Source organism: Siniperca chuatsi, linkage group LG5 (assembly GCF_020085105.1).
Source record: "Siniperca chuatsi isolate FFG_IHB_CAS linkage group LG5, ASM2008510v1, whole genome shotgun sequence".
Lineage (NCBI taxonomy): Eukaryota > Metazoa > Chordata > Actinopteri > Centrarchiformes > Sinipercidae > Siniperca > Siniperca chuatsi.
In genome coordinates, this window is record NC_058046.1 from 7,331,881 (window position 1) to 7,357,009 (window position 25,129).

Here is a 25,129-nt window from a genome sequence, read left to right on the forward strand (position 1 = left end):
CGCATTACCCACTTTTTCTTTCAATCTGAGTATCGAGCCGACGTCAAGAAGGATTAAGATCCTGTTAAAATTTTGTAGGTAGCTCATGCGCAGTGCTATATACTGTACATGGAATGGTTCTTTAAAGGAGCTTTGTACTTACACAGCATTGTAATATCGAGAACTCATTCTTCATCTTTGATGTGCACTGATGTAACGTGATTTCAGGTTTCTTTTTCTGTCTGTAGCATATTATATTTGCATTGGTACAGTGATTTTTAATTTGATTGATAAAAACTGGTGTTTTTAACTGACCGAAAACCAACCTGTGTAGTTTCAGGATGAGACCTGAATAACAATTACGGATAGATATTTGAGAGTAAAACAAAAAATCTCTAACGATATGTCAGCTTTTTTAACACCTAACATAAACATTTTTGCCAATAATTCCTTCAATTTTATTAATAGAGACAACGATATGTATTAAGGCAGGATACTTAAAGGGACCCTATAGAGTTTTTGACCAGTAGTGGCACTATAGAGCAATGTTTTGATGAGCCCCTGTTTGGTTTGTTTCTCATTCTCTAGAAGTGCACACACACGCACACACACACACACACATACATACATACATACAGACTGCATAGTCGGCGTAAACACGGATGCAAAAAATTCAGGTTTCAACTTTGAACCCCAGATTGGGAATGTTTTGCAAGGAATGAAATGCATTCAACACATTTATGAGATCTCAAGGATACACACAATGTGCTCTGGTGAGAAACACAGAAGCAAACACACCTTTTTTTTCTTGTCTTTTTCACATTTGTTTGAAAGAAAACTCCACAACTTTAAGAGCAGAAAAATAAACGTTACCATCAAAAACAGTATCTGAGCATAAAGATAATTTTTCACTTTGAAAATAGTATGTAACAAATTAGTCTACGGTCCACTTACTAGATTTTTTAGAGCTTTCAACTGCATCTCTTCAGCATCAACTGAACTGAAGTGTTAACTTTGGTCAAGTGGCAACACATGGTCAAATGTTGGGTGATAAGCCTTGACTCGGTTCTAGGATTGGCTTTGGCATTGGATGTGAAGTACCTTCTTGACATGAGTTTGAAAGTTCTGAAAGATAGTTAGTGGACCTTTGAGTTTAGGTTATTTTTGTTGCCTAAAATGACCATACATTTTGAACAGTATACAAATGTATTACATATAATTATACCCAAAAGAAAAATAGGGATGAAAAAGTTGTAATGTATTAACACAGATTGTACAAAGTTTCCATGGCTTTCTTTTTATTTTCTCTTTTTCTTTCCATACCTGCTAATATATACACCAAAACAATATACAGTATCTTTGATAAGCAGGGCAGTAGGCACAAAATTACAAATACTGAGGTCCAAGGTCCCCACTCCACACCATGAATATTATGTAAATCTCTAAAATGTTTGAATTATTTAGATTTTGTGTGTTGTGTTTTATTCAGTTAATCATCGTTTTATTTCCCAACATGAACATCTTACATGCATTTCAAAGCCTTCTCTACACAGCAAGAGATGAAATTCTGGTGTATATATATATATATATAATAAATTCTGGTGTGTGTATATATATATATATATATATATATATATATATATATATATATATATATATATATATATATATATATATATAGTAAATACTCACTAGGATGCTAAAACACACAAAGTCAGTATTAGTCAGACTGTGCAGACTGCGCTGACAACGAATTTAATGGAGTACTTGTTGTGGTTACTTCTGGTGATGCAATCACGTTTTGTGGACCAGCTTTGTATTTAAAGATGCATTACGGCAACTATTCTGTCACTTCTACCATCATCTATGGGTGTCACTGGGACCATTAGGTCTTAGAAACAAATCAATACAACTCACAGGCTCTTAAATTACAGTGGCCTGTAGTTGACACAAACAGTTAAGTCACATTTTTATTGAGTTTTCATTTCAGGGGCAATAAAACTCTGACTTGCCCCTTTAACATTGTAGTCCCTTTTGCACTTTCAGATCAGCTCCACAGACGGTGTAAAGACGTGATCACACCATGTCTGAACATTTAAAACACATCCTGAATCTTCCACCTTCACCACAGCTCCTCGAACATTGTGTACCACCTCCCTGCTGAAAAATGTCCTCCATATAATGCCTATGTCTCCACATGGCGCTAGTCAAAGCTGCAGCCCTGATCATGATAAATAACATTCCCCCTTCTCCTCATTTTTTTCTATTCACAGTAGGCTGTCGTATCTTTAAGGAAGAATAATGTGCCGCTGCATCCAGCAGACCTTGTGGATGAGCACCTGTAGTTCAAAGGCCATAGAGAGTGGGAACAAGGCCAAATTGTTTTAGAGACCGAGTATGGCCAAACAGACGTGAATCTATGTGTCTTCAGCTCCAGTCCTTGGATGTGTTGGACAACTCTCACTGGAGCTCAACATAATTTTTCTCAGAGTCTGCCTGGTCATCGTTGTGTATATTGTTTATCTTTGCTGTATGTCTCATAGGTTAGGAGAAAAGTAAACTCAATGAAGATGGAGTTTGAGTTATTTGGTTGCAAATCCGATGTTCTGTTGGTAAACATACATTAAAACGTGTTTTTAATATGAATAAATAGAATTATAAATTAACTAATGGTCATAAAAATAACAAATCCTGTTCTTGTGGAATTCTACAAACCATTGCTGACTTAAGAACTGAATATTTCATATACACTATACACAATCTAGACATACCGTTTGGACAGACCATCCCTGGTGATCAGAGTAAAGTGGTCAATGTCCACAACTATTATGCTCATACTTAGCTGTATTGAAACATTATTTTCAGTATTAGCACTATCACCACAGATGTACCTATTTAGAAACTGTTTTCTGTTTATGGCAACAATTGATAGCTATTACCACAAATAGAAATAGAGTTTTTTTTTTTTCAACCTTTATTTATTCAGGGGGTAGTTTAACTGAGAGCAATGCTCTCTCTTTCAGGAACGCCCTGATCACATTCACACAGTTAAACATTCGCATTCACAAAATAAGAATGCTTTTACAGACTAAATAACTCTCCCAGGTAATAATTACTTTCTACCTTTTTTTGCAGTGTAAATCTTCAGTTTAAATGTGATGCAGTAAATTTAAACGAACAACCTGCCAGTGTGAAGTGACACATTTCCCTTTTAGGTACCGTGGCTCCTAAGCCCAGGATTTGCATGGTCTAACTCTCATTGAAAATCCATAAGCATAAGATGTGTCACATCTGCATGCATGCAAGAGTCACCTCATTTGTTACAGAATCTCCTGGGGCTACCTACAGTAATCTTCCAATAGAGAAAGCCTTCAGGCAGTCCAGCTATCAAACACTTACTGCTGGTTGTTTATGGATTTTCAGCATGTTCTCTTGAAGAAATTAAGGTTTATCCCCACAGAATGTTCCACATTATTAGCCACTCAATACTTTTGACGCCAAAGTGACGAGGACAGTGACTCCTGTGTGGGGAGTTTCCCAGGCTAGCTTGCTCACTGAAAGCAAAATATATAAATAAAGATGTCCAATAAATTTGAAAATGCATCAAAGATGTGCACTGTGAACTCCCTGTAGGAGAAAATGCGTTTGATAAAAACTGAGCCTCATGTCTAGCATGATAAATGGCATCACTCCACACGCCCTCTGCCAAAGAAGCAGCGAACGGTAATAAGAATAGAGTAAGTAGTGTCATTCATCCTGTGCTTGGAAGAGCACACTTCAAGCGCTACATGCTAAGAGTAGCACTATTCTGCAAATAAAGTGCACCTTCCAGAAATAACTGAAAGGTCCCTGCATACAAGGTAATAGAATTGTCTTCTTTTTAGATGTTCCTGCATAGGGCAAATGGAGAATCAAAAGGCCAATGGCGTTCCATTCAGTGGTTTCTTTATGCATTTTGTTATTTGTTATATATGAGGAACATTTACGTATAAGCATGACAGCAACCCTGGCATGAAACACTCCAACAGAGGCCACTAGCACAAAGCGTTCATGTTAATCCAAATGTAATTCAAACATTAAAATAAACTGCTGTTGTGTTTGTGAATGGAGGAAGCTGATTTACATTTGGCATTTTAATAGTTTCTATGACGCAGAGGAAATTTTGATGAAAACGTGGTGTGTTTGAGGAATAAATCATATGGTTCTAGATTTCAATTTTTAGACAACTCTTACTGCCATACTGTTGCTGTACCAACAAGTCCTCCAAAGTAAACAACAAAATACATAGTTTGTCATTGCCCTGACTATTGCCATGACCTGATCTGCCACCCTTTGGTGAAGGTTTGATTAGGCAAAAATGACTTGGTTGAATTTAGAAAAAGACTAGCCTTTTGAGTTAGCAAGTAAAAGTGGTCAAGGTAAATAAAAGACAAATGTTAACTGTAGTTCTGTGACGGTTGCGAACTCCAATCTCCTTCATGAAAGTCAGACGTGCCACAAAACCATTCACTAAATTGGCACTAAACATTTGCATTGAGCATACATTGTGAGGTGCAGTATTTTCCAATATGGACATAATTCCTAGATACTCGGCTGTACAAATTTTTAATGTTTTTGTAGCCCATTTTCAAGTGCAGGCTGTAAACTTTTAGATTTTGTAAAGCTTAGCCATGGTTTCCATTTATCTCTGTACAGTATAAAAAATCATTTGCAGACTCTTAAACTTGCTTAAGCTGTGTATTACATCACAACGAACATCAATTCATAGATCCTTCCCTCCTTTGCCTCAGTGCTAATTTAATTGCAGCACCTCTAGCTCACATTTTTAACTTATCACTTGCATCAGGTAAAATCCCAAACTTAGCAGCATTGTATGTTGTTTCTTTATAAGGCTCTACTGCAAAAATTGCCTAGTTACCTCTGCTCTTGGTTACATTTAAATACAAACTTACAATGTCAGGTCTTAACAGTAGTTGTACCTCTTGTTCACATTGAACTTGGAAAAAGTGGGTTCAAATACTATGATGCATACAAATGGAATGAGCTCCAAAAAATATGAAGTTACATTTTCTTATTTCACTTGAACATTTTAAAAGGTTGTACTAATGTATTTGCAGTCATTCTTGTAAATGCGTGTCTTAATTGTGAGATGTAAAATGTGTGTCTGTGAATTATCTGTGCAGCCAACCCATTTTCTCATTCCCAGGGCGTCATGTACGGACATTTTGTATACAGACGCACATGGTACCCTTAAGCATCTGTAGGAGACCCCATCAGAAACTTTTGCGTCTGTGATGTGAGTCACGTGATGTGACTTGTAACGCAACTTAAAACTTTTAATGGCTCAATGTTAACTTTTGGTTTCACACAGGACATGAACTCCCTGGGTGAACGTCCTGTTCTTTTTTGTGCCATCCATCTATCCACCCCACCAATTCCACAGGTGGAGTTTCTGGTTCTTTATGTTGCTCATTATACTACATCACTTGACTTCCTTTAGGCTTTCTGGCAGCCCTGTGCGTCCCATACAAACACTATAGGGAACCTTGTGCATCTGTATACAACGCGATGAGACTACATGTTTAAATAAATAAAAATCTTCATCTATATTTCAGTGTTACATTATCATTGTCCGATCAGTGTTGGGAGTAACATGTTACTGTAATTCCACTACTTTTGGTGGTAACTAGCCATGTAGGTAACTAATTACTTTTTCAAATTAAATAGAGCAATTACAATTACTGAAATTTAAATGGGCTTGTTACTCATTACTTTTGTCTTACCTGAAAATAGTGGACAACTGCAGAGGACAGCAGACAAACACAGCCTGTCCCCCTTTTTTCCAGTTTATGATCTAACCTCTTATTCTATTCACCTTATATACAGTATGCTTCCTTTAGGCAATATTATGAGGAAACACTCCATAAACTTTCATTGTTATGCAGATGATACCCAATTATATCTAGCAATCAAGCCAGATGAAACTAACCAGATGGCTAAACTTCAAGCATGCCTTAAGGACTTAAAAACCTGGATGACCTACAATTTTTTGATGTTAAACTCTGACAAAACTATAATTATTGTACTTGGCCCCAAACACCTCCGAAACACATTATCTAAGGATATAGGTGCTCTAGATGGTATTGCTCTGGTCTCCAGCACCACTGTAAGGAACCTCAGAGTTATCTTTGATCAGGATTTATCCTTTAACTCCCACATGAAACAAACTGGACTGCCTTCTTTCACCTACGCAATGTTGCAAAAATCAGGCAGGAAAAGAGATCATATTTCTCCAATATTAGCTTCTCTGCACTGGCTCCCTGTAAAGTCCAGAATAGAATTTAATATCCTCACCTCCTCTCCTGTGGAATCAGATCCCAGTTTGGGTTTCGGAGGCAGACACCATCTCCACATTTAAGAGTAGGCTTAAAACTTTCCTCTTTGATAAAGCTTATAGTTAGGGCTGGCTTGGGTGAGTCCTGAACCATCCCTTAGTTATGCTGCTATAGGCTTAGACTTTTATCCCATTACTGCATGTTACTCACTCGACATCTTCTTCCTCCCGTAGTTTTGTGCTTTCTCGTTTCTCTCCTCTCTCGTTCTATCGCTTTCAGCAGGTATTTCTACCTCCGGAGATGGATAGACTGGATCTGTGGTTGTGGACCACATGCTACCCCTGTGTTCCTTCTCAACAACTGCTACTACAGTTGTTGTCATTGGCTCTATGACTATTATTGTCATTATTATTCCTATGACTGTCATTTCTATTATTATTAACTTATTAATATTAACACTACCATTACATTATTACTATTTTAAAATTCTATGGTGGTATTTGCATTGTGCTTCCATCTCCCCTCGAGGTTTCTGCCTCTTAAAAGGAAGTTTTTCCTTGCCACTGTAGCCAAGTGCTTGCTCATGGTGAGATTTGTTGGGTCTCTGTAAATAGTATTATAAAGAGTACGGTCTAGACCTGCTCTGTCGGAAGTGCAATGAGATAACGTCTGTTGTGAATTGGCGCTATAGAAATAAAATTGAAGTAGACATTTAAAAGTAACACAAAAGTTACTTTCCCTAATAACTAACTACTACTTTTATAGGCAGTTCAAGCACAGCCTGTTTTTAAAAGTCTTGAATGCAGTACATCACAACAATTAAGTAACTGACCAAAATGAATGCAGATTTGAATGACGGATTACAGTAATTCAAGCAAGTTTCAGGTGTGTGTTAACTGATTTTCATATCATACAGAAGTGAATGGAAACCAATGGTAGGTAGACAAAATACATTCAAATTTCTAAAGCAGCATGGCTTTCAAAATGGTATGCGTGTTGGAAAGCATCAGAGATTTGTAGTAAATTGGCTAAAACATGCAAAACCACTAGTATGGTCCTTGGTGATACCTGTTATGAAACCACACCAGGTGTAGTTTTAGTGTATATATTTTTAGTAAACTATGTCTTATAATTAAAATATTGGTAGTATAATTATATATTGAGTGTTTCATTTTTGTTCTTTCTAAACTTTCTGTTGTCCCTCTCTGCTACAGATCACTTACTTCCTACCCAGAGCGCTGTGCATGCTCAGTAAGACCCTTAATGAATATAAAACACAGGTTTTTGGTAAAGCTGCTCTCCTCAGACCCTTGGGGCTTGTTGGTGTGCTGGCCACTGGTCCAAATACAGTAAATATATAAATTTGTTCATTCCTATAAGCACAATTTGCAATATCAGTGGCTTGGTTCATTAGTAATGTAAATATAAGCAGTCTAATGTAGTTTGATGGTTTGGTGGTTCACATTTTACAGCATTAACCTCAAATTTAATACATGCAACATACATACATGCACTATTTATTAGAATTTTCAGTGTTTGGACCACAGTGAAACAGTCCTTGGTCACAGGCATTAATGGTCTCAGTTACCACAATTTCATAGTCTGTCATGCAAGAACAAAATCAACAACATGGCAACAGGGTCATCCTAATAAAATAACATGTAGTACATACAATCCTATCCTGGCTGACATATGCACCACACATGTATTTTGGAAAACATTGCAGTCCACCAGGAGTGGAGTGGGAATGAAAACTGGCTCAGGACCTTTGGTGGTGACCTCTAGTGGCCGTAGTAATTATGACGGGAGTAAAGGAGGAAGTCAGGTGAGGTAGTAAAAGTCTGCGTTGGAAGGAGGCTGGTGTGGATGGATGGGTCAAACACAGGCGGCAACCTGGGGCAGACAGGTTAAGCCAATGTGGAAGTGCCTTAAACCTGCATTCTTTCTAATGACCAGCAGGGGGTGACTCCACCGGTTGCAAAAAGAAGTCAGATTGTATAGAAGTCTATGAGAAAATGATCCTACTTCTCACTTGATTTATTACCTCAGTAAACATGCTCCTAATGAGTTTATGGTCTCAATCACTAGTTTCAATTCTTCTTCAGTAGAGCATGATATTCATTTTGTAAATTATGGTCACATTTAGAGTAACATAAATGATAAAGCAGTGTATGCTTTAGGGCAGGGCTACCTTGTGATTGACAAGTCGCTACTACAGCAACCTGTCAATCAAGATATAGGCAATGTGTATCCACTGCACTATGTACAAAACAGTAGTCCACAAACCAATGGGTTACATCACAGTGACTACGTCCACTTCTTTTATATAGTCTATGATCAAACCATAGACTGTATATATAGATGGACGATGCATCTCCACTTCCTCGCCATAGACTGTAATTAAACCAAAATATCCCGGATATGGGAGCTGCCATCTTGCACTTTTGACATCATTTTGAGCCAGAGTCTGCACAGTAGTGATCAGAGTTGGAGCCGCGGTATCAAGGTCCTGCCAATACATCCGGCCAATTCAATCGTGAGCAGAGTTCAGCTGTCAATCACGACGTGAAACCCTGTTTTTATAGCATAAATAACTAATTAAAACCAAACTTATCAGAAAAACTACCATCCACTAACATGGAGGGACCTATACTGCAGCCAGCCACCAGGGGGCGAGATGTTTTGGCTTAACTTTTGGGTCGCTGTCATGTCGGATACAGTCTATGGGTCAAACACAGGATTTTCACATTAAGTTCCGTCACGTGACTTACTAAAATAACTTACTTATTTTAACCCAAACCATGATCTTTTCCTAAACCTAACCAAGTAGTTTTGGTGCCTAAACCTAGACAAACTGCGACCGTTTCACAACGTTAACCACATGTTTTTTGTTGTTACCATGACGACAAAGGTCTGGTACACCTGTCAGTGGTACTCTCCATCATGTATGTTGTTTTGGGAGTCATTGGTAAACGATCTATTCTGTCGTTTAGTCCTGGTGAATTTCTAACTGTAATATGTGTGTAAGTTGTGAGGTGGAATATCAGAAACACCTTCTCTGATAATACAGTCTATAACACAACATTTAAAAAAATGACCATATAGCTGAGTCAATATACAAACAACAAGTATCAACAAAAACTGAAGATTAATAAGTAACTGGTATTACTGCAGTTCCTTTTGCATTGTATGCATTGCAGGAATTTGTATTTTTCACATTCCATTTTCTGTATATTAACTACAGTAGTAGTGTGAGATTAGAATTTAAACAGAACAGTACAGCAGAAAATACAGCAGCAACAAAATTTATTGTAGCGGCTTTTCTATCTTCACTGAATCCCTCTGTAATGTCCGAGCTGTCACACAGACAAAATATTTTGAGTACTTTGGTTAATTAGCAAATTAGAATTTCTGATGAAACCACAGCAGAAAACTGAGCTAAATAATGTTATCCTGCTAACTAAACCCAGATTATCTTACCCTTTAGTATTTAACCCTGATGTGTATTTAAAGGTAACCTGTGTGGTTTTTGACCACTAGTAGCACTATGGAGCAATGTTTTTAGTAATGAACCCTTGTTTTGTTGGTATTGTGCATGAACACATCATGCCATCAGTTTTCTCGTAATTTCGCTGGTCCAAAGTTTGTTGTAGTGAAGAATACAGCTACCAAGTTAACATGGATATAAACAATGTGTTCCTTAAAATATTTTCTAAAATCAGCTTTGCAAACACATTGCACGTTTGTTAGTCCTCAATGTTACACACTTCTTTTTACACTGTACATACTACACACTAGCTTATTGTTTACACCGTAAACGATATAGTAGGTACATTCATTGTACTGTACATCATATATCAGTTTATTGTGCATTCTTTACATTTATTTAAAAGGTCCAGTGTGTAGGATTTAGTGGCATCTAGCAGTGAAATTGCAGTTTGCAACCATTTGAATACCGCTCACACCCTCTCCTTCAAAGTGTGTAAGAGAAACTACGGTGGCTGTGAAACTTGCAAAAAACACGAACAGCCCTATCTAGAGCCAGTGTTTGGTTTGTCCGTTCTGGGCTCGTGTAGAAACATGGCGGTGCAACATGGCGACCTCCATGGAAGGAGACCCGCTCCCTATGTAGATAAAAACGGCTTATTCTAAGGTAATGAAAACACAATGATTCATATTTTCAGGTGATTATACACTAAAGAAAACATACTTATAAATATTATATTCCATTTCTGCCAATAACTCCTTCTAAATGTTACACACTGGACCTTTTAATGTTTGTATAGGGACAATTATATAGCATGATCCAATGCACATACCATAGCATCTATAGCCTAAGCTAGTTTGCAATGCCCTTTTGTAGATGGGCCTTTAAAATACACACAAAACTGAACAAGAAATAACATACAAATCAACACAATGATACAATAAAATTGTCATGAAATGCAATGACAAGACTGATCCCTCTTTAAAAAATGTTTCAATTTGAGTTTAAAAAGAGTCGTGATCCATTTTGATTTCTGTGGGTAAGGAGTTCAACATGTTGATCCCGTAAAACAGAAAAAAAGTCCCCAATGGAAACACCCCGAGTTACTGAACCAAAAACTCTGAGAGGCACCACCACGTCACTGAGCACCTTAGGATCCTGATAAGTTAGGCATTTATGGATGAGTTTAATATTAGAACATTTAAATGAAATGATCAAAACTAACATTTCATTTAATTTCTTATCAGCTTCCTGTCCAAAACATTTGTTGAAAGGTTATATATCATCATAAGAGTCATAAGAGTGAGAGTTAGATGCTAGACTGAATTTAATTTTACTGGAACTTACTCTGTACATTGACAATAAAAGTTGAATCTAATTTGATCTAATACAATATAAAGTCACCGAAATATGCTACAGTAACTGCAGTGAGTGCACTATACTCAGATATATCTAAAGATAATATATGATGCACATGTTAACCTTGTATCTGGTTTTCAGTATAGACTACAATCACAACTCTTTTTTCTACATGTAGCACTGAGTCTGACTGAGTCTAATGGAGGCAGGGGGATCAGCCCCAGATGAGGGGAGGCTGGCCAGGATAGCAGGGAGGATTAGATGATGAAACCGTGTTCCTGATTGTATTTTTCTTTTAAAGACAAAGCTAAAGCTTTTGTTATGTACATCAAAACCCCTCTAGGAAATCAGAATCAATTCATCCATGCCGTTCATTAATTCATTTTGATGGATGATATTTTTAGAGATGACCTTTCTGTATCATGTCATGCACCGAGGATATGACCATTAAATTGGGAAATATTAGTACAAAGGGAAACAAGTGATATGTACTTTTTAAAGGTAACTTTTTCCTTTTCAATCGATACAGGAATTAGAGCTGGAGGTGGAGGCAGACAGCAGGGAAGCAGCAGCAATACCAACCACAGTCAGGGCACTGCACTATCTATGGCTTTGTTATTGTCTTTCTGTGTTTAGTTTGTTTATGCAGGTGTTAGTGTTAAGTGTGATGGAAATATTGCATCAAATTATAATAATTAAATCAGTGATAAAGTGATGTAGATTAATTCTGGATGGTGCAAAATAGAGAATGAGTCATGCATTCAGGGCTACAATAAACCAGAGCAGCTCTATATGCAGTACTGTTGTCTGGAGGTTCAGTGCTGTGTGTAGTAAAATTGTGCATGAGCAGCAGATAGGAGAATTTTTTCTGGCTCATGAATCCATTTTTTGCCATATCTGAAGAAAATTGAAAACATAGCTCATACTGCTTTAAAGCCATTTTCTTATGAAACTTTGTTAAAATATAATTCAGAGATATGCTATAACATCCTTACTATTATCAATTGAACACTGGAGTTAATAGTGACAAAGGTAACATTTCTGTGAAAAGTTCTACTTGTGGATAAGAAGGCTAACTGACAAACTCTTAGATCCACTGTTTTATGTTAGTATATATAGTCACTTTATTACTCTATTAATCCTGGTCTCATTATATATTGTTCATTGCACTTTTTCAGAGAAAATCCAGTAATTCTGTCCTCTAGACCCACAAAAATCTATGACGTTACTTGGGACACTCCGGCCCCGAACATCAAGCCGACCTCACGTTCACCCTGTTACAGAAAATGTAAACATTTAAAACCACAAAATATAGTATATATATATATATATATATATATATATATATAGTATATATATATATATATATATATATATATATATATATATATATATATATATATATATTGTGAATTTGTTGGGGATTATTTTCATGTATGGATACACATTTGGTGTACGAGCTAAATGTTCCACTAAGAAGCAGGTTAGCACGACCAAAAGCTGCATTACTCAGAAATGATTACACTGCATCTCGTGGTCTGTCGCTCCACCAGAGATTCTACACTTGCACCCCTCCATCTTCTGTTCGGTTTTTCTACTGTGACAAGCTACAAAACATTTTTGGACAACAGTGGAGTTCTATGGCACAGAGAAATAAGATATATCAAGCATTGTATACACCGACTATTTATCAGTATGATCAGTTCATTGTTGGATTTTTTTAAATGAGAAAAATATATAGAATATTGCCAGCCTTATCTTCTAAAGGCTCTGCACACCCCCACAGGTGTACTTCAGACCTCTTCTTAGGGCGGAGCTATGATGGGGATTAAATGATGCCAGGTTCATGTTGGAGTAACAATAATTGCCAGTTTCTGACTTGTAAAGAGCATTCACACCAACTTAGCCTAATTCAAGCTTTTTCTAAAAGCTCTGATATATATATATATATATATATATACTGGTATACTGGTGCTTATTAATACTGAAGTGCCTAAAAAACCAAATAAACACTGACGCCTCATGTCACTCAAAGTACATAGTTAAAGGCAATTGACCCCAAATTGTATTAATATATTGCTACATTGTCAATTCACAGTCTCTTTAACCCTAACATGGCCAACTCTGAAATCATACATCTGTCTGGTGATACCAACGCTCACAAGTCGTAAACATGGAAATATTTCCCATTGCTACCATCCTTCCCATGTGACATGAACACAGCATGAGGTCACCAAAGACCACAGTAAAGATAACCTGACCACAATGTTTGATCAAAACATTATTCATCTGTGATTAAATGGTTCAAAGGCAGATTTAGCATGTGTATTTACTCTTCTTCGATTTGTGTGATTTTCAGCCAGCACCTACTTTGGATATAAGTGAGCAAGATCAGCCAAGTGAATCATGTTTCTTGCTACAGTGTTGGTACAGCAGCAGTAGTCCAAGTGCAATAAGATGGAATTTTCTTCAGTGGTGTTGTGACCAACACTGTGTTTGAGCATGACAGTAACCTGCTCTAGTGTTTTGCAAACATCAGAGACTCATATATGTTTGATCAGACCGGGGAGAGATAAACTTGGGAATTTTAGACTGCTGAAGGTCAGATATTTCAGCCTCTTCCTGGATTTGTTCCATTATATCATGCCACATGTCCTCATCCTCCACAGCCTGCTCCAGAAACATACCATTGACTCTATGTATACCCAGGGAATCATCTTCCACTTTACCAAGAGTGTATCAATTATCTGGTAAATTAAATTTAGTCATAGTCTGTTTCATATTGCAGATTATGTGAATGTTTTTAATAATGCCAGTAGCAGTTCACAAGGTGGGAATCCTGATATTGCTTGTATAATTATATTTTATTGTAGCCTAATATTATTTTTTTATTGTTTCTAGTTCAGAGATCCCCAGCTTCTGCAGACAACAGAGTAGCATGGTCCACGGACAGAGGATTCAGATAAACATTCAATATTAGCAAAAGAAATTAGCAGTAAAAATATTATTAACCTCTTGTTTGTGACTGTGTTGTATGGTTGTATTGTATTAGAGTTTTATTTATTTTAATCTGTACAGAGGCAAAGCATTCCTGGAGGCAGAGATAATCTCCTCTCCCTGGACCAACAAATTATTTTCTAAGTAACATTTGACTCAAACTTGGTGGAAAAAAGTCTAGTGTCACCCGTTGCAACTTCATGTTAAAGCCAATGTGGATGTATCGTAAAGTGGCCTCTAGATGCAAGCTCGCAGAAGCTCGCAGAACTATGCCCCATTTAAACTTGATGGAAAATCTTGTAACTTCTTTCTTGAAATCAATATATTTCAAGTCAATATATTTTTTGCTTTATTCAAATGTGTGTCTTGGTGGAGAGTTTTGGAATCATTGTCCCATTCAGAAGATATTAAAACAGGCAATTACTTGCTGATTAGACCATTGCTCAGGTTGAAGATGGGTGGAGCTACACTGGGAATTGCATGATGTCACCTCACTTTATGTAATAATAAAATTCACAAAGGTGTGTAGGTTGCGCCGCCCTAACAGGTACACTAAACTGTCAGGAAATTAAGGAAGATGTCAAACACGGTTTTTATACGGCTACAGATTAGTGCGAGCCATTTCTTTCCTATTTTTTGTTATTTGGTGCCACTGGTTAGCAGGTGTCACTGATTGTTAGTCACTGATTGTTACCCTGGAAACATGGCTCTTAGTTCAGAGTTCGTCAAGGGGTAGGGTGGCTAACTTTCTAGGCTTGAAATTAGTCTTTATTTTTGTGAAATTGTCTAACTTGCATTAGACTAATCTAAGAGCAAAATAAGACTAGCCTAACACTACAGACTAAAATAATCAGACTTGAACCTTTCAACCAGAGTTCTGTGAAACACTGCTTTACAGCCTGCTATTAAGTTACTCTTTAAAGAAAGGTACAGTTCTGAGGTGTGTTTACTTGATTGTGAAATGTCTCAGCCCATTACAGTCAGTCATTGCGGTTGCCTATTCCATCACAGCTCCCCCCAAGCTTTCTCTCATTTAACTGGAATTCAGGCCTCAGTAATTGATGTGAGTAATTGAGTGGTAAAGTGGGTGGATCACACCTGGTTTATGAGTAGAAGTGCTATTATTGGCCTGCCAAACTGAAAGGTTGGGTTTGTTAAGGTATACGTTTCAGTGCTTCATTGTGAACCAGATGAAGCTCTGGATGAAAGACGTTGCACATGAATATTAATGTTCATCTGGCAGTTGCCAGCATCTCTTGCTCCATAGTGTACACTGTGTGCAAAGTTTGCTTATGCTTTTCATTGAAAATGTTTATGGTTAGATTATGGTCAGAGACATGTGGTGAATCCTATGCATATGGACTTTTTCCTGTCCTCTGGAAAACTAGTTTAATTTTTCAAATTGGAGTAAACAGTACATTTCTGATTAAATTCTGATTACTTGGGGAATATCAGATTTTTTCACATGCGGATAGTGGATGTAGAATTGACTCAAAATAGTGTATGTGTTCATGGTCACCAAGTGCAACTTTGGTTTTTTGGACAACAATGTAACTTTATGGCACAGATGAATCAGATATGTCAGGCTTTGGAATTGATCCTACTAACAAGTATTGTGTGTGTACAATACGTAGGATAAATTCATTGTTGGTTTTGGACTTTTCATGGGATTCATGTATATGACCATCATTTTTAGGAGAGAGGTTGGCCTCACAGCAGTGGAACTACAGTGGAACTCAAACTAATCTGCACAGTAATCCTACTGCTGCACTCTAGTCAAGTATAGTTGAACTAGTTGTGTACCATTCTTTCAGCTTTCACCATCTATGAAAACAAAGGACTGCCCACTTTGTTTTCTCTGCATGGTTAGAGGTACTTACAGTGATTGCTCACCCAATCATTTTAAATGAAAAGCTACAAGAGGTGAATAATTTCAAGTGTTGTCCTGAAGTGCACCTTTCACATCTATTGTAGCCCTGTCACAAGTGCCCAGTTCAGAACAGGATGTTACGTTATGTTATATAAGTGGTCAGCAAAGGCAGAGGTGATAATTTGAAGTTCTCAGTTCCTATATATTTGTAAATGTTTCTTACCTAGAACATCTTTTGCGTAATAAAATCTGATTTATTGCAATGTGGTGTGCTCTTATACTGAGTGCCTCATGAATGTTACATTTGATATTGACAAAGCTTCTGAACATTGGGACAGATGTTCACAAGCTTCGAGAGGACTCTTTGCTAACAACAGCTGCCAGATAACGGTGGCAGATTTACTACTCAAAATGTTTTGTAATTTTTGACGCAATGATCTCACAAAGAAGTGTCATTCTCATATGTAGCCGATGACCGTGGATTTTGTCGAATGAGACTGTCTCTAGCGGATTTCATCAGCTGTAGCCAGCTAACGATGAAACTCTGTGTTTGTTGAAAACTCTGTCTCGACTGATTTGCTAATGTTTCCAGATGATTAATTTCGAAACGAGTAGGTCCAGTCTGTAGGATTCAGTGACATCTAGCAGTGAAATTGCAGTTTGCAACCATTTGAACACTGCTCGCATCACCCTCCCCTTCTAAGCATGTAGGAGAAACTACGGTGGCTGCGAAACTCCAAAAAACGAGAAAGGCCCTATCTAGAGCCAGTGTTTGGTTTGTCCGTTCTGGGCTACTGTAGAAACATGGCGGCGCAACATGGCGACCTCCGTGGAAGGAGATCCGCTCCCTATGTAGATAAAAACAGCTTATTCTAAGGTAATGAAAACACAATGATTCTTATTTTCAGGTGATTATACACTAATTAAAACATACTTCTGAATATTATAAATAAATATTCAATTTCTGCCAATAGCTCCTCCTAAATGTTACACACTTGGACCTTTAAGTATACACATGTTAGCCACATGTTATATAATGCTAAAAGACTGAGGCTAAACCTGTTTGTCTGAGGTGAAAAGTCTTCATCAGCTGATGATTCATTTAGAAGACATGGAATTTAAGAGGCAGCATTGTTCTTATACTGCAGGGTAGAACTAGTTAACCCTAGTAATATAGTCCTGTATTATAAATAAAAACACAACTCATATAATACATGCATCTAATGTAACCCTTGGATGGTTTGGGTGCTAACTGTAGAGAGACATACTTGGATAAGCAACACAGTGGTTGGATTTGTATTTTTTATAGTATGCTTCACTCTTACATGACAAATAATTTGAGAATGAGAAATAACCAATGAATCTGGCAAACATAACGCTATTTAGTTTGGCTGGAGTGTAAACGTCCCCAAACCAAATGAAGAGCAGGACGGCGCTGCTATTATTACTCTATACTGATGTACGAGCATCTTGCCCCCCTCAGGATGGATGTTTAAACCTAAACAGGTATTTTTTCTAACCGTAATCCCACAAAATAATGTAGTTAACTAATATGCTCCTTGCCTTTGGAAATAACGCTAGGCTACTACTGTCGGTAGTAAGCCAGTTATCCACAGTTTGCAGCTTAATTTGGAGCAAATAAACACACAGTTTAATCCATTTCTTACACTTTTGATTTTGTTCTTTTGATTTTGTAGAGGCTAAAAGAAATACACCACCCTCTAAACTCTTCAAATGCTGTGTATTGCTCTTATTATAGCCCCATGCACAGCTTTAGCAAACTGTCCATTGATTGTAAGTACTCCCAGATGAACAAAAGCAAAGTGAAACTTCCAGTGACGTCAATGATAAATTCAAGAATTTCAGTGTTACACTGGAATGCTTTTGATTGAGAACAGTAACATTAAGGACACTTCTAAGACATGGCAGCGATATTCAGTCCAAGGATGAATCCAAGGCTATACGCAGGCCTTCAGCCTCAATTACTTCATTCTGAATAATTCTGTGATTATTTATTTTTCTTTCCTTTGGCTGACTGTGCATTCAAGCATATAACTGGTATTCAATATGAAGGAAAGATTACATTGATGTTATAAAGACATTTGCACAGTATAGCAAGAAAAAAAAAGATATTTTTAGGCACTTCAGCACCAGGAAAACTTGTAAAGTTTTTTCATTTAATATAACATTTAAGTTTTGGCCATCTGCCAACTACCAATCAAGTGCTAGCTCAGTCAAGCTGCCATAGTTATGACAGTGTCAATTTGAGCAATCAGATGTAGTGAAGCTCGCTTGCCTCAGTATCTAATTTTCTTCATAACCATAAATTCAAATCTAAAGCCATTCCATACATGTTACAACTAGTCACACTGATTATAGAACATCACTTATGTGTCAGATGAGAGTGAAAACATAATTGAATGCAGAATATGTGCAACACAGAATCAGGTCAAGAACTTCCTGACGAAACACCCTGAGCTTTGCTTGATGGAAGGGAAGCTTGCCAGAGATATTCCACACATCAGCAGCAGAGTTGCTGAAATTTTTTGACAGAATTGCAAAGATTATGAACAGGAAATAAAGTGGTGGCTTTTTGAAAGTGTTTATTTGCAGTTATTTTTAAGGAATGCCAAACTCGATTAAAAAGGTTTATAAATGAAAGACATGCATAATGCTGGGCAAAATATTTAGTTTCTATTGGTTTTAAGCCTGTACTTTGTTTTTTTCTTAATGGGAAATGTGGTGATAAAAACTGAAAAGAGTGGCTTTCAGCCTTCCTTCCAATATAAGTAAAACAAGGACATTATAGATGATACAAACTAAGCAGATGCATCTTAGCAAGAGATTCTTTGTAGCTGCACATAATTGTAACTATAATTTTGCCACATACGAAATGTGCCGTAAGGTTCTCTCTTTCACAACTATTCAGTTTTAAATTGTCATTATTGTAGACAAATTTTAGATGACAGACAAACAACGACATACATTGCACACTGCAAATAGCAAGTTGCTCTGCCGTTTGTCCTCCAACTGAAGTGTCCATTAGTACGACACTGAATCGTCAGTGCCAAGGCAAACAGATAAAAAGAAAGGACTTTTTCCCATTGTGCTTCTTGTAATCTTAAGAAGTGTCGGTTTTTCTTTTAAGAAGATTTCTTCAACAATTACTGGTCCCGTGTGAGGGGTGCTATGTTTTTGCTGTTACTCGTAATATGTTTTTTTACTTGCTATTATCAGCATTTTAACCAAATATGTTACTTACTGTTGACAGAGATAAAGTACCATACAACTCATAGGAACCTTATATCCTAGTATTAGTTGTAGCACTTAAATACCATCACCCAAAGCACTGTTATTTTCTGATATTTCCAAAAAAATATGTGAGTGATCTACATCAAATGATCCACACTCTCTCCAATATATCTGACATCTATTGAACTACTATAAAGTTAATTTCCATCCACCTGTTTTTATTCACATTTTCAATCTGCGCATTAAAAAATGGAGTGGAAATGCAGCAAATTTGAAAAAAGTCACTAAGACAAAAAGGTTTTACGCTTGGCTGAGGTGGAAAAGATGGTGTATTGATAAAAACAAAATCCAACTAAGTGCAATGGAAACAGGCAGCCAATAAATCAGGACGTACATGAAGCTTGTGACTTAAACATCACTTACGCTTTCACTCCACTGAAGAGACGAAAAATAGCAGCAGATGAAAACATCAGATCTGTGTGGAGCGATGAGGAGACTGTATCCTTCTTCAAATTAAAACATGAAATAAACAGAAATGTCATATTTCCATCATGTTTTCTATGTGGTTTTCCACTGTTTGAACTTTGACTGGAGCTCTTTTAATTACGTCATCTCGTTGTGCCCTCTTCTTCTGCGATGGTTCAATGACACTCAACTGGAGAAGTAGCTCCACCAACTATTTATCTTGATGAACCAACTCCTAATAAATAACTGTAGTGGATGGAAACGCACATTAATTAGCATTTTCTTTTGCAGATATTCTGGAAATTTGGTTAAATTTTGCACTACATTTGCATGGAAATCTGACAATAGTTGAATGTTGGATTTCACCCGTTGCTGTAACATTATTGTATTGTACATGATTCGTCTGTACCGTGCTTGAATTATATTCGTCAGAGTAACTGTGTTTTTCACCTTGGATGTGGTAAAGAAACAAATCCATTTCTTTTCAGAAGAATTCCCTCCATGTGTGTAAATTGGTGGTTGTGTGGTGTATCTTCCATATGTTTTGTTTCATTCATTATCTGAAATCTCAATAGTAAGCTCTCTCTCCCATTTTTCTTTTATACATTTATTTCATTGCTCATCGTTAGTCATCAGTCCTTGATGTTATGCCAAAATTAATCTGTATGGGTTGGTTATGCATCACACCATTCCACGTCCATGGAGGGATCTGTTTTGATTTCATTCCAGTAGCAATCTCTTAGGTGCAGTTATCTGTAGAATTCATGTGTCCCCAAATCATATTTTTGTCTCACATTCTGGAAACTCTTCATCTCTCCTTTTTCTAACGCACACCAAGGTAGAATTGCTTCTGCTGCCCATTGCTTAAATCCTTCATCATACTGAGTTGGTTTGAAGTTACTATTGTACATTATGAAGATTATAGATCGTGTAAAAATACTGTATGAGCTGAGTGGTGCATACAATATTTCCAAACTCATTTTCAGTAAAACTAATTACCACAAACTAATTGTGACACTTTGAGTCTTTGGGACCCCTGAGGGTCTTGGGCTCCAGGGCAGCTGCCCGCTTCACCCAGTTGAGTTATTCACATGGTCATGTTTTTTTTAAAAAAAATGATTTTTGTGACAGTGTCAGAATTCTAAGCTTATTCTGTGCCCTAGATAAATCTGAAGATTTTGTAGTTTTTAATTATGACTGTAGAGCAGAACAAATATGCCAAGAAACACTTCTTAGAAGGAGCACTGAAGGCCAGTGTGCGCTCTGCCTTGTTGTGTGACTGAAGAGGGAAAATCATTTATTACATTGACCACATATCTTTACTGTCAGTCACTGCTACACTGTCTCTTGAAATGTATCACTTTTTACTGGAATATCAGATAGGCTACAGCTTTTCATTTTTCATTTCACGTCACATTTACCAGTAAGTAAAATTAACTCCTATATTTTTTTCTACTTTAGCCAATATTCCTTAAACCTAACTATATGAACAGCATCACACCGTGATGGACTTAGGACTGTTGCATTACAGTTAGAGGAAATGTTTGAGTGAGTAGGCCTACATGTAGTCTACCCCTCGGTCTCCTCCTTTCCGCCTTTCTCACTCTGCCATTGGTTAGCACGAGGCAGGCTGCGGGATGATGATGCCTGGAAAGGGGGTAAACTCGGAGCGCACGTCTCCCCGGCTGCGCACACACGCACAGCAAAAGTGAAGTGAAGATGCTTCTTCCTTTTCGATCAACAGTCCAGCCCGTAAACCATTCACTTCTTCTTTTTCTCCTGCCAGAGCGCCAAACTGCCCCTTTCCCTGGTTTACAGGAGGAACTTGCGGAGCGGGGGCTCGTCCAGCTCGGAGGAGGCGAGAGGAGGCTTCGGAGATCCGGAGCACCGTCACCCCGATAGCGTATCCGTGGAGAGCTACGGGTCGGTATGGGTGCGCTGACAAAGGGACGTTACCTCTCCATGATGGGCCTTCTGCTCCTTGTTTATTGCACAGTATCCGTGATCTCCAAAGGTAAGAGCTATGTCCGTGAGGATGCATGGCTACATTCGGTGCCACTAGATTTTAAACGCTTTTACCCGGCGTGTTAAAAAAGCATTCTTCTCGCGCCATCCTCGCGGTTACGCACCACTTGCCACGTTTCTATCGTGTTTGTAAAGATTTGGCATATTTCTGAAGGTTTGAAAATATACTGTGCACATTCAATTTTCAACGTGGCTTTCTGATTCCTCCACGGACTTATTGTCACTGTTGGATCTTTCTGTTCCCCAATGCGCAGCAGAGCTTCTGATATTGATTCATCAAGCCACAGCTCAAACTGTCAAGTTTCCACACTGTTTGTCTTTTTCATATTCCCCTCAAATCGATGTTAATTGTCTAATTTCACTCAGTTCTCGCAGTCTTAATGAATCCATCATCATGACCGCGCGGCATTCAGGAGTAGGCTGTAATACAGGCACGCCTGTGCAACAGGCATGTCAACGTATTTTTTTCTGGGAGTTACTGTACTGATTCTGTGGACGTCTGTCTTCATTTTAAAACGACCCACTCCTGATAGCATGAACTGGATACAGTACATTTTAAAATAAGGGGATATGGAAGGCTGTTTGTACAGGGCGCAGGGACAGACATTTATGATTAATTCAAACACAAAATAAAAAAAGCATTGTGGCATTGACGCACCTAAATCGGTCTTTGAAAGGACAGAAGCTGGATTTTACTGGGGTGCTATGCACTTTTAAGGAACATTTTGATAATTTGTTTAAACCCACGTGCCCATGTGTTTTATAAAAAAGATAGTGAACATGTGAGGTGGCTGTACCAGGTGGGGGGCCTGGTGAGGATTGGGCATCAGTCCCAGTTTGATATTGTTTTTTAATTTTTTTAATGGAGAAAAAAATATTGAGTTTTAACCCATATAGAAAAATATTTGATGCAGAGACGTTTCCATAGCTGAGGTTTTAGTGAGTTGTAGCCGCTGCACTGAAACTGACCCATTTTAATCAAATGTTACAAAGCAAGCACACAACTCCACAAGAATATGTTTGCCTTTCAATCATCTGATTGTGTCTGTGTTGATCTTATCTCTTGAAAAAATGTTCATCCTACCTACTGTAACGGCTGCGGCACAGAACAGATTCTTCAGATTCAGGTAGGTTATAGATGAGTGTGCAGTAGGTATTTGAATCTGATGTGATATTACTGCTTCCCCCTTTGGAGCCACATGTTCTAAAGTCACTGTATGGCAGCCCATGGTGCTGAACTGAGCGCAGTAATAGATTGAGGTCACAGCATCATAACTCCATTGCCCACTACAGTCACTGAGCATGGGTGTGCAAAGTCCTCTGTTAGACTGAGCACAGGAACACTCCAGCTTTTTCATCTTATTGGTGAATCTGGTAGAATCTTTTGGATGGTGTCTGTATTACGTTTGTGTTTGTGTATTGTGAGGAAATTGTGCACCAAATACTAAAGTTGCAAGGCTTTTGAGAGTTTAGTACGCAGCTTGCATGTGACTATCAAATACAAAAGTATGTTATTACAGCACAGTATTGTTTTGAGTTTATTTTCATGAAAGGGAAACAGGTGCCGTGTCTTGTTGAACAAAAATGAAAATCTGCCAAAACTGTAAAGGCCACTTGTTCAAAATGAATAATTACAATGCAGTTATGCATTTATACCAGTGGCTCCCACCATTGTTGGATTGTGACCCCTTAAAATGAAGCAATGTCTTCTTGTATCCACCTTGTTACACATTTCATACAGTATATTTATGATCCATGAGAAGTTTAAGGGGTACTCCAGCTATTTATTATTACACCACCATAAAGTTGGGGGACTCACAAGAGACAGTTTGAAGCAGCAGAGGCCGATATATCCTGACTTTTAGTCCCTAGTATGGGTCAAGCTCCAGAAACACTGGATCCTACAATTCCCATAATGCAGCTTGATAGCCTCTTACATTAGACCCTCCCCGCCTGAAAATTGGCCACATCTTTCAAAGCCCACACCTCTCTTTGTAATGCAGGTTTTTGGTTAAAAATTTTAAGTCTCAAGCCTAAACCCTGATGACATCATATGGGTTATCTGATGACACCATTAGGGTTATCTCGACTAAACTATCCAGAATTTCACAAGAAAAGGAAAGATTAGAGAAAAAGATGAGGATTTCAGATTTCTCTTGTGACCCTTTTGGGGGCTCAGAACCAGTGATTTAGAATGTTTAGGCTGATCATACGAGTACAACTTTGCTCTATACAAATATGCTCTATTAAACAATTTTTATGTGAAATTTGTGCAGTAACATAAATTATACTGTTTTGATCATTAGTACCCAAAATGGCAGTGTTTGTAATTACAATACACAGAAACCCTGGAATGAGGCAATAGTCAACTGCACTGAGGACTCTTGTTTCCCAAACTATGTTGCTCTACTGTATACTAAAGGAGTCATAACCAAAGAGTTCAAAGAGGCAAAGTATGTAACAGGTGTGAGTCAGATGTTTCTGGACAGAGTGTTTGTTTACTGCTGTTTAGAAGACAGTTTGAATTTAAATTTGATTCAATATTTATTTGTCAATTCCTTTGTGTGAAAGAGGAAGTCATACCAGAATTTTTACATTGGGCAAACAGGCCAAATCTACAGTTTCTCACTTAAAGAGACTGTTGACACTGTTGTTGATGTAACCATATAACACAGACACATCTAGGGCTGCAACCAACAATTATTTTTTTAGGGGTAAATCTGCCCGTTATTTTCTTGACTTACCATTTTGTCTATAAAATGTCAAAAAACAGTAGAAATGTTTATCATAATTTCCCAGAGCCCAAAGTGGCATCTTCACATTCCTTATTTTTTCTGAGCATCAATCCAAAACTCAAAGATATTCAGTTATCATATATGACAGAGGAAAGCAGAAAACCCTCACATGTGAGAAGTTGAAATCAGACAGTGTTTGGTATTTTTGCTGAAAGAATGATTAATGAACTGATTTAAATCGATTATCAAAATAGATCCATTGACTAATCAGTTAATCAACTAATCATTTTAGCTCTAGACGCAGCTACATAAAAATCTCACTTAATGCACCTTGAATGCTTCCATCATTTCTGCAGGAATTAAAATAACAGTTCGTCTCCAGCTCCTCATATACAGCACAAACGCCTTCTGTGCTGCCATTTCTCTGCATGTCACATCAGTCTCAAAGGCCATAAATGTAACAACAGGTGTCACACGGACATTTTCCCACAAGGTTGACTCTATGAACCAAACAGTAGCAAACACAGCGGGACTTGACAGTGCTAGCTCGCACTCAGCGAGATTTAAGCTCTTAAGGATCAATGGTGATGATCGCAGGCCTTGTTGGCTGGGAACGGGACTCACG

General features: G+C 37.7%; 1 protein-coding gene across 7 annotated transcripts in view; it reads left to right on the forward strand.

The window, feature by feature from the left end:
- The window catches only part of unc5db (unc-5 netrin receptor Db), a 336,214-nt gene that overhangs the window by 113,068 nt on the left and 198,017 nt on the right, over positions 1-25,129 (forward strand). For 3 of the 7 annotated variants that reach the window (XM_044196320.1, XM_044196322.1, XM_044196321.1), the window contains one exon: positions 21,531-21,758. In XM_044196320.1, the coding sequence (XP_044052255.1) occupies positions 21,674-21,758 (85 nt within the window). In that variant the 5' untranslated portion in view covers positions 21,531-21,673. Of the gene's footprint in view, positions 1-21,411; positions 21,759-25,129 lie in introns of those variants that run through there. The other 4 variants (XM_044196324.1, XM_044196323.1, XM_044196326.1 and 1 more) reach the window with 3 other exon arrangements.